This window comes from Malus sylvestris, chromosome 10 (genome assembly GCF_916048215.2).
Source record: "Malus sylvestris chromosome 10, drMalSylv7.2, whole genome shotgun sequence".
Taxonomy (NCBI): domain Eukaryota; kingdom Viridiplantae; phylum Streptophyta; class Magnoliopsida; order Rosales; family Rosaceae; genus Malus; species Malus sylvestris.
The window spans coordinates 40,704,390-40,715,738 of record NC_062269.1 but is presented as its reverse complement, the minus strand read 5'-3'; the positions used below and the strand labels follow the sequence as shown (position 1 = coordinate 40,715,738).

The following is an 11,349-nucleotide window of genomic DNA, read 5'->3' as shown; positions in this document are numbered from 1 at the left end:
TAGAGAACAACCTTGCGAGATCCGTTTATGGTATATATTTGATCACGATATTTCTTTGCACCCTTCGTTTCCTTTTTCATGAAGGTCACGAATTAAACAGTTTATATGCTGCTGCTCAAGAACTTTAGTACTTTAAAGTAAACTATTAGGAAATTTCATTTTACTCGCTTTAGCGGAGGAGAGTAAGGCTACAAATGTAATTCAATGATCATGCATTTATGTGTAGTTCAACTCACTTAATTTATCATCTTCTATATCCAATTTGACTCTAAGTATTCCTCCATGATGTATATATACTTTCATATATTATTCATCTTATATATTATCCTTTCTGCTAATGAACACAAGGGGAATCCGCTAATGAACAAACACCCTTGATAACTTGCTAACTAAAGTGCTAATGATCTTCCATCTTTAATAATCTCTTTAACTAGATAAAACGTAAGGGAGAGTACACAAAGAAAGGATAAAAAAGAGCCATGAAAATGGAGCATTTTCTCAGTAGAAATGAAGTTACGGAACGAAGAAAAAAGAAAAATGATAAATGATGGTGTAACTGTATTGACTGAGTTTTAAAGGATATTAAAACATTCATATTGTTTCTATGCCTCCTTAAATTTGATTTTAATACATTTTTTTTCTTCAGTGTCAAATTTTTCCATTTAACTCGAAATTTAATTTTTGTTACACTTTACATGATTTTTGTCATGTCCACTTATCACTGACCATGTGACACAAGTATAAGATTACTCCTATGACATAAGTGAACTATTATTGATATTGTCTTCTGTCACACCTTGATCCCGACGTACGTCCAGGATCGACATGTGACGTCACAAAGTACCCATATATTTAACATACCTCGCCTTTGGGGTACAAACAAAGCACAACTCAAACTTCGAATTGTGTAGTGATTTTTCGTTTACTCTATGACTGCATCTAACCTTTTTGTTAGACTGCCTAAGTACCCTCCGACGGGATCAAGCCATTCGTAGTTCACCATTTGTTAAACTCTGAACTTTTCATAAAACACTTCCTAGCAGAAAACATAGGGTACCACACTACACATCAACCATAAGCCAAACAAGAGTTGTCATCTTGCCATTCACACACACATATGCCTTCCAATATCATTCTACAATCACGTCAATTCAACTCATCCAATACACCAAAATGAGGGCTAGAGTGATATAGTTCGGTCGAAGCCTACATCTCTGAAGAATGTAATTTCAGACCACTCAACGAAATCCAACAACATTGGGTTTCAGACCACTCAATGGAACCAAAATACCAACCGGGATTCCGGACCACTTTAAGGAGTCCAAACCAAGATACAATTCCGGACCACTCAATGGAATTTCGGAGTAGAAGTGATTCCGAACCTCTTAACGGAATACGAGTGGATATGATTTCGAATCACTCAGCGAAATTGTGGAGTACAATGGATATCAAACCACTCAACGAAATCCAAAGCAGGATACGATTCCGAACCACTCAACGGAATCGCGGAGCACGAGGGATTCCGGACCACTCAACGAAATCCAAACGGAGCAAGGAACCAGACCACTCAACAGAACCCCAGTGAAACCCAATTCTAGACCACTCAACGGAACCAAGCGGAAGTCCAAGAAACATAACAACGGCTCGAAGAAACAAAACATGAATCAATTTGCTCAATTTACAAAGGCTTAACGAAATGAAACAAAGCACAAGTACTAAATTTAGAATGGGTCAACGAAGCGAGAAATAAAACAATATCGAAGCAAACAAATCCCTATGACAATGGGTTAATGATCCATTACTAACCCTCGCATTTCACAAACAATTCAACATGTATTTCAAATCACATTTCACAAATATTTACAATCCACGAATTACATTTCATAACAATAGATCGATGGCCAAATATTAAAAAACATTTTAATAGAAATCACATTTAATAAACCAAGTTATATCCACAAAGGATATTAAATACGAAACCAAGGTAATAACCATATCACATTTATTAAAGTCACTCACTAACCAATGTAAGCCCACTAGACTTCACTTAGTCTCTAATAGTACTAATTTTAGTATTTAAAATGATTCGAGACATGTTGACCCAAAGTCAACTCTCAGTCAATGATGGGGTCCACAACCCTACGTAATTCGATCCGAAATATCCACTCACAGATTTTCGATCTGTAATTTCTAAAGAGTCTCATTTATCTTCTAGAACAATATCTTAAAATTTTGGAACGATTCAACGGTCGGATCTCCGCCAATTGTTAGAATTAGGTGGCGGTCAACAATTAGTTTTGTTGATGCACAAAACCGGAGGGGTCTTGGAACAACGTAAATCCAACCGTAAATCTGCAAGAAAGTAAATAACACAAGATGTATCGTGGTTCACCCCAAGGTTTGGGCTACGTCCACACTGATATTGTATTTATGAGGTAGAGAGAGCTCTGCATATGAGAGTGAGAACTTTGGGAGAGCTTAAAGCTTAGGGGATGTGAGGAGGCTTAAGAAATGGCCTCTTTTAATGAGGAGAGTGAGGAGTCCTTTTATAGAATAAGGGCTCTTCACTTATTACATATTTGCCCCTCAATTTATTACATAATTACATTTGAGTCCCCCGAGTATTTATACGAGGTCTAAATACGGAGGCCCTAAGTATGGTACAAACAGTAGTTCCCCAAGTTTTCAGTCAAGATAGTTTTTTGGTTGGAGACTTGAAATTCAATCCATGTGTGGGTCGAAGTAACTAGATGTCGTCTAGAACTGATACTCAATATGAGGCGTTGCCCAATCTGAAATGATGCTCAATTAGAAGTAGCACATGTTGCGAGGCTGCTCTGTTTGTGGTTTATGTTGCCTTGGTTGGCTCGGCTTGTGGCGTTGAAGGTGAAGGAGTCTTTTTTATAGAATAAGGGCTCGCTCCTCAATACATAAATTATGGGCTAAAGTTAATGCTCGCGGCAAGGCAGTTGCTCAGTAGGCGACGATGCTCTCTAATGATGGTGAGGGAGTCCCTTTTATAGAATAAGGGCTCGCTCCTCAATACATAAGTGATGGGTTATGAGTGATGCTCGCGGCGAGGCGGTTGCTCAGTTGGCGGCGATGCTCTCTAATGAAGGTGAGGGAGTCCCTTTTATAAAATAAGGGCTCGCTCATCAGTACATGAATAATGGATGCTCTCTAATGAAAGTGAGGGAGTCCCTTTTATAGAATAAGGGCTCGCTCCTCAATACATAAATAATGGGCTAAGTCTCCCAAGTATTTTTCATGAGGCCCTGTTGAGGCCCAATATATGGTACATAATGTAGTCCCTCAAGTCTTCGGTCAAGAGAGTCTTTTGGCGGTTGTTCGGAGACGGTATTTGTATACCATGCACTGAAGCTTTGTAAGTGAAGCTTTGCAAGTTGAAGCTTTGAAGCTAGAGCTCTGTAAATGAAGCTTTTGAAGCTACAGCTTTGTAAATGAAGTTTTTGAAGCTAGAGCTCTGTAAATGAAGCTTTCGAAGCTGGAGCTTTTGTAAATGAAGCTTTTGAAGCTAGAGCTTTGTAAATGAAGTTTTTGAAGCTAGAGCTCTTTAAATGAAGCTTTTGAAGCTGATTGACATGAATAATGCTCATGAATGTTTATGTTGATTGACATGAGTGATGCTCATGGATGTTGACATGAGTGATGCTCATGGATGTTGACATGAGTGATGCTCATGAATGTTGACATGAGTAATGCTCATGAATGTTGACATGAATGATGGTCATGAATGTTTATGTATGATTGACATGAGTGATGCTCATGAAATGTTTATGTATGATTGACATGAGTAATGCTCATGTATAATTTTGGAGTACTGGACGTACTTTTGATCACCTGGTTGGTGATAATAGCAGTAGGCTGCCGAATAATTTTAGATTACTAGGCGTACTTTTGATCACTTGGTTGGTGATAATAGCGGCAGGCTGCCGACTAATTTTGGAGTAATGGGCGTACTTTTGATCACTTGATTGGTGATAATAGCGGCAGGCTGCCGAATAATTTTGGAGTACTGGACGTACTTTTGATCACCTAGTTGGTGGTAATAGCGGCAGGCTGCCGAATAATTTTTTGTAGTACTGGACGTACTTTTGATCACCTGGTTGGTGATAATAGAGGGTCTGGCTCTTTTGGGCATATGGGCCTTCGCCCTCCACATAACATTGCGGCCCATTATTTTAGGCTTGCTGTTTTTTTTTATATTTTATTTTTATTTTTTATTTTTTATGATTACCCTCTGATGGGGTTATACAGATGTCTCCAAAAGATAAGAAAAATAAATTACATCATTCAAAACAAAGGTTTCGACCCTTTGCTCAATGGGTCACGCCCATAATGCCATCATCACTGCAATTATGTCTGCTTCTTTTTATCTTCTTTTGCTTTCTGCTTTGCTTTTGCTTTTGTGGGAGTGGTTGAGCTGGGGGATAAATGCATGCTTTTTCTTTTCACCTGCAGACATACTCACATGCAGCCTTTCTTTTTCTTTTTTTTTTCTTTTTTGCTTTTGAAATATTATATTTTCACTGCGCCTCTCTGTTTCTCCACCTCCAGACATACTCACATGTACTTGCTTTTGCTTTCTCTTTTCACTTTCTTTTTCTTTTTCTGCGTAGGTGCAGTGGATTTTGATATAAATCTGCCAATAACATTGCTTTTGTCAGTGTTTTTGCTTTTCTTCTTTATGAGTGATTTTTGAGATAGTGGGATGGTGGACTCCCTGTGGTTGCTCATCTTCACACCAAACATCCTGTGTCCGTTCTGTCACTCTGTAACCCTGTGGACATGGCAGAGAGTTTGCTGGGCCGGTGGATGTGGCAGATAGTGTACAAGGTTTATGTAAGTTACTCTCATCGAGGGAATGCAGAAGTCTGGGTACTGTTCAGGATTTGGTCTCTCGATTGGAATGAACTGACAATCCAAGACATTGTACACAAATATGATATGGTCGACGCCATTGAAGACTTCAGTGAAGACCAAGGTGTACTTGTAACTCTCTTGGTGAAAGTGGCTAGCTTTACGACAATATTTGATCGCATTTGGATCCAAAGAGACATGAGATACTTTGGAAGAAGAGTTGTCGCCTTGTCGGGAGTTAGATCCTGCAGCTACTCCGTTGGAACTTCTTCAGGCAATAAGTGATGTCGAAGAGGAAGGGACGATGAAGACTGGCCCGGTGTGTTGTACTTTGAAGTTTTCATCTGCAAACTTATCACCGTATATTGATTCTCCACCTCGTCCATCACCGAGAGTGAAATCACCTCCCTCTATCATAAAGCTGGGGATAATCCTATGAAATGTACTGCCTTTGTAGTGAAGATGCTTCCTACTCATTCCAGTTCATTTTTCCCATGTGCAAAGTGCTCGAAAATCCTTTCGGAGCTCGCTTTTGACAACATTCGGCTCGTTAAGAGCTATGTCGTCACCGAGTCGAGTTAGGATGAAGACCAAAGTGCCGAAGAGGAGTAGGACCCACAAGAGAGCCACCGTCGAAACCAGCATTTTTCCGATCGTCAACTCGGCTTTTCTTGTTTCTCTTGCCTCACGGTTTGAAACGGGAACTGGTTTGAAGCTTCTAAAAAAATGGCCATCTTGAAGATCTTTACAGGCGGCGTCGAGGAGGGGCGAGACGTCGGCCCAGACGGCTTGATCGCCGGAAGGAATGGGGGTGCTGCGGTTGGGTAAGGAGAGGTTCACGGTAGCTTCCTCTGCACTAATCGTCCCGGCCATCGTTACATATGCCTTTTTTTTATCCACTGCTGCGTTGGAATATCAGTCATTTTGGTTTAACTTGTTGGTTGCTGTTGCCCACTCTGCCTGCCTTGAGAAAGTGAAACGAGGAAGGAAGACAGTGAGCGTGGACTGGTTCCTTGGGTTTTTTTTTTTGGAAGGCTTTGGGTTGTTGGATTTTTGCAGATTTTGCAGATTCACGATGGAGGTGAAAAAATGAAAGAGAACCGACATAGTTTTTTGTGTCGTTTCCCACAAACGGCGCCAAATGTTGATGCACAAAACCGAAGGGGTCTTGGAACAACGTAAATCCAACCGTAAATCTGCAAGAAAGTAAATAACACAAGATGTATCGTGGTTCACCCTAAGGTTTGGGCTACGTCCAATTCGGCCGGGAAGATGCTTGAAATCGCCTATATCCGCCTGAAACCCCTGAAATGGGTGCACTTCGATTTGTCTTCTCCGGTGCTCCACCGCCGCCAAACTTTTTTGGGGTTTGTTCCTGGGCCCAAGAGGAGTTAATTGATGGTGGTGTTTGACAGTGATTCATGCAGGAAAGGCAGATTGTTGTTATGCACCCCACGGAGCCTGTCAACATGTTTTAGAAGAAACCGAGGCCAAATTCCTTCAATTTCAAGTGAAAATGGAAAAGAAGAGATCATGGATGGGTTCTCAAGTGTTGCCTCATCGCAATTCACCAGAAAATGGCCGGAGAAGGCATCGGATTGCATGTTGGCAGTCAATAGTTGGGTCGTGGGTCGAAAGGGGGTCTGGGTTCCCTCCTTCTTTTTTCCTCATTTCCCTCATTTCTTCTCATCCTGATTGGTACGTTTAGTTCATTAAGGGCATTTTTGTCCTTTTACTTATTGAAAAAAAAAAACTACATGCCATAATTATAAACGCGTCAAAACTAAGAATACAAAATACGTAATTTTAAATAGTGAAATATGGGGACAGGATTTCACATCTTCACTCAATGCAAGTTGTATTTAATTTTATCAAGTTTTCGAAATGAGACTTTTTACATTGTTCAACATTATTAACCTAATCATTGGGGAAAAAAAACCTTGATTTCAATATTATCAACCAAACTTGTATTATCCACGGTCACAATTGGATATGGGTTATACAAGTTATATCATGTCATTTACTATTACGACTGGTGGATCAAAAATGAGATCGAGTGATGCTAGAGGTACCATATTTATGTGCATTACATTAATGCTTAACAATTTATGCTAGGAAACCAATTAATACTGCAATTTAGTGATTTTTCTCTTCACTTGTAAATGAGAGATCTTAGGTTCGATTCTCGCCAAAGGAGAATTTGAACCACATTATCGCTAGTCCATTGTGAGGCTAAGCCCACCTCCCCCCTCTCCCCCTTAATGTAGTCAATATCGTTTGTTCCAAAAGAAAATATTTATGCTAGGGTACACCACGAGATCACACTTTTATTGAAGAGACGTGGGACAATGTGGTAAACTAAAATTGGATTTTCCTAATATTTCTATTAAAAATTATCCTTGAATTCACGACACATCAATTATATCGCACATGTAACACGTCGTCTAAAAAATATGTAATGTCTCACACACAAATGTAAACTCATATGAAACACAAGACATTGTATGTTTTAAAAAACTAAAACAAAGTATGAAAGAAAAAAAAATGTAATGTCTCACACACAAATGTGAACTCATATGAAACACGAGACACTGTATATTTTAAGAAACTGAAATAAAGAATGTATGAAAAAAATGGTATACAAAAATTACTTCACTTGCCATCTAATATTTGTTGAATCTTTTTGTTTGGCAAAATATAAAATGCTTTCAAGACTCTTTTTACAAGAGGACAATTGACACGTGACAAAAAAATGTCATAAACAATAGTTTGGTCATAATTAGGTGTTGTTGACTTGCGTCCGTCGAACTCACTAAATTATATTCAACCAAAAGAGTTCCCTAAATAGTATATATTATATAATAAGAAATGTGCTATCCACATACCTTATTTGACTTCTCACACACCTTTTGATAATTTCTGTCCATTGATCTTCTTCAATTCATCCGATCCGACGACCGAAAATTAAAAAGATGTGTGAGAAGTAAAATAGGGTGTGTGAATATCATACCCCTATAATAAACTACGCAATGTTGCACAAGGACATTAAGGCTTTCTGGTTTGTTGGAAATTTTTTACCTGAAAACATAGAGAAAAGATAGATAGAGTTGATATCCGCACAAGTTTGCCGAACCAAAAGGTTCTAGATCTGAGCATTATTCATTTATTTATTTGTGGTCACTAATAATGGGAAAATGTGTTTGAAGGCTTCCATCAATATTGATGCCCTTATAGGGTTTGAGACATGCTTGGTTAATACTTGGGTATACTGTTTTAGTGATTAAAATATAATGATATGTTCATTATTATTTTTATTTTATTTTGAAAAACAAAACCCACGCAATATTTTTTTATTAAGCCAAATAAATAAAATGAGTACATAAAATATTCACTAGTGACCAGTACCTAGGTATTAAGGAATTAAAAGTTGTTTCATAATAATAGGAATCCGCTTTCCAGTTGCCGAACAGCACAACTTTCACGTTTGGTATACTTTTTATTCTTTCTTGGACCCTTCCTAGTACGTTTGATTTTTCAACCAAAAAACAAAAAAAAACAAAAAACAAAAGCGCGAATAAAAAAACTCTAAATCAACGTGCAAAGTGTGCTAGCTCTCGAAGTATAGCGAAAATCGATTTTCATGGCGATTATAAATTGAGAGATCAAGAAGAGCGAAAAACATCTTATTTTCTCTATTCGCCTTCTACTACTCTGGGAGTTGATTACACATACAGAAATATGGAATTTTCTATTTCCCAGTCCTCCTTTGCGACCTCGTCTTCTACTCCAGCTGCTCCGGAACACCTTAGTTCTCAAAAATGGAGCATCCCCGAAGATCACAGTTTGCTTTCTACTCCCTTAAAACCGCTTAACTCCAAAACGAAGTATACTTCATCTAAGGTAAGAAAAATCATCTCTCTCTCTCTCTCTCTCTCTCTCTCTCTCACACACACACACACACACACATGTACATACATGGTTGAAAATCGACTCTCTTCAATTCCTTGTCCGCAGGATGGCATAATTTGTTTCCAGAATGAACAAAAACTGGACGACTTAAGGCATGCATTGATAAAAGTGGGAGGAGAAGCAGTTGAAAGTTTGGACATGATCGATGCGGTTCAACGGCTAGGTCTAGACTACCACTTTGAAGAAGAAATTGACCAAATTCTCCAAAAGCAACATATAATATCTAGTACTACTGCTCATGGTGCTCACCATCCCACCGACCTACATGAAGTCGCTCTCCGCTTTCGACTACTCAGGCAGCATGGTTACTTCGTCTCTGATGGTGAGTGTTAACTATAATTCAGTAATATAGATTGGTATTCGGTACCAGTAAATTGACTCAATACAATTTCGATATTTTGATAACTAGTGTGTTTATCGTGTGAATATAGATGTGTTTAACAACTTCAAGAACAGAGAAGGAAATTTCAATCAAATGTTAAGGGAAGACATCAAGGGGTTGATGAGTTTGTATGAAGCTTCACAGCTAAGTATAGAGGGTGAAGTTGTACTTGAAGAAGCTGGAAAGTTTAGTGGCCATTTCCTAAATTCATCACTGTCACATCTCGATCATCACCAGGCCAGAGTTGTTGGAAACACATTGAGAAATCCTCATCACAAAAGCTTGGCCCCATTCATGGCCAAGAACTTTTTTGTCTCTAGCTTCCAAGGAACAAATAATAGATGGCTAAATATATTACAAACTGTAGCAAAAACAGATTTAAATATGGTCCAGTCCCTTCACCAGAAAGAAGTTGCTCAAGTTTCCAAGTAAGTAACTTTATTGGAAAATAGCACCTTAATCTTCAATTGTTGTCTCTATATTTAATAAATTAACCAGTTGCTAATCAATGTTTATTTGTTTCAATTAACTTAATTAGATGGTGGAAAGAGCTGGGATTGTGTAAGGAGTTGAAGTTTGCAAGAGACCAACCTATTAAATGGTACATTTGGTCCATGGCTTGCCTAACAAATCCAAACTTGTCAGATGAGAGGATTGAGCTCACAAAACCTATCTCATTTATCTATTTGATTGATGACATTTTTGACGTTTACGGGACGCTTGATGAACTCACTCTTTTCACGGAGGTTGTCAATAGGTAGCAATAATTAAAACATCCCGTAACTTCTTAATTAATTTCACTAGTTTTCACAGTGAACTGACAAGAACATTGTTATGCTACAGATGGGAAATTGGTTCTATAGAGCACTTACCGGACTACATGAAGATATGCTTCAAGGCTCTTTACGATATGACGAATGAAATCAGCTGTAAGGTCTATCAAAAGCACGGATGGAACCCATTGCATTCGCTAAAGAAGACGGTATATATACACTGTAGTATTGACTTATTATTAAGTATATCTATCTAACTGGATTAATGTCGTGAAAATTATATACTAGCATATTAAGAAAGGCTTAATTATAGCTTAATTCATTCTGTTTGTTTGCGTGCAGTGGGCTAGTCTGTGCAATGCATTTTTAGTGGAAGCAAAATGGTTCAAATCTGGGCACTTGCCTATGGCTGAAGAGTACTTGAAGAATGGAATTATTTCTTCTGGGGTGAATGTGGTGATGGTCCACATTTTCTTTCTGTTGGGTGAAGGTATAACCAATCAAAGTGTGGAGTTCTTGAATGGCACTCCAGCCATTATATCTTCAACGGCAGCAATTCTTCGGCTTTGGGACGACTTGGGAAGTGCCAAGGTAACTACATATTTATAGTATCATTTATATCAAGCACCCTAGTAACTAAATGCCTATTCATCCCTGCTTATGAGGTTCTATATCATGCGTGGTCGATGTCTTGGCCGACTCCATCACACAAAAGCTATATATATATTTGTCCATCAAAATTTGTAGCATGCATGTATATATACGCACATAGAGCACGTCAGATTTTCTTATCGTCGTACTGATTGTAGGATGAGAATCAAGATGGGGACGACGGGTCATATGTAAAGTTGTATTTAAATGAACATCAAGGCAAGACCATGGAGGAAGCACAAGAACATGTTACAAATATGATTTCAGAAGAATGGAAGAAGCTGAACAAAGAATTGGTGTCTCCTAATCCACTTCCCGCGGCATTCACAAAGGCTTCCCTAAATCTCGCAAGAATGGTGCCATTGATGTATAGCTACGACGACAACCAGTGCCTTCCATCTCTTGACGAGTACATGAAATCGATGCTTCATGCATGAAGTTGGTTTGATTTCGATTTCTTACGTGCAATGGGTACAAATAGAATTACCCTAGCTAGTTTATAATACATTAATATCCTACTGAGCAAGGAATAAACAACTAGAACATAAGTGCAAGGCATGTGAATCGCTACCGGAAGGGAGAATGCAAAATGAAGAGATTAATTTGATGCTCTTCAGTTGTTTTATTTTCTGAAAGAAAAAAATATCCTAGTTGTTGAAGGGCCGAGATTTGCTAAACTTGTTACAAACTAAA

The 11,349-nt window shown here is 38.5% G+C and overlaps 1 protein-coding gene across 1 annotated transcript; it reads left to right on the top strand.

Moving 5' to 3' along the window:
• The first annotated feature begins 8,564 nt into the window (after nt 1-8,564).
• On the top strand, nt 8,565-11,349 carry LOC126586071 ((3S,6E)-nerolidol synthase 1-like). The gene is made up of 7 exons (XM_050250772.1): nt 8,565-8,781; nt 8,896-9,172; nt 9,282-9,660; nt 9,771-9,989; nt 10,076-10,214; nt 10,348-10,596; nt 10,815-11,349. The coding sequence occupies exons 1-7, from the start codon at nt 8,620-8,622 to the stop codon at nt 11,091-11,093; spliced, it is 1,704 nt and encodes a 567-aa protein (XP_050106729.1). The 5' UTR covers nt 8,565-8,619; the 3' UTR covers nt 11,094-11,349.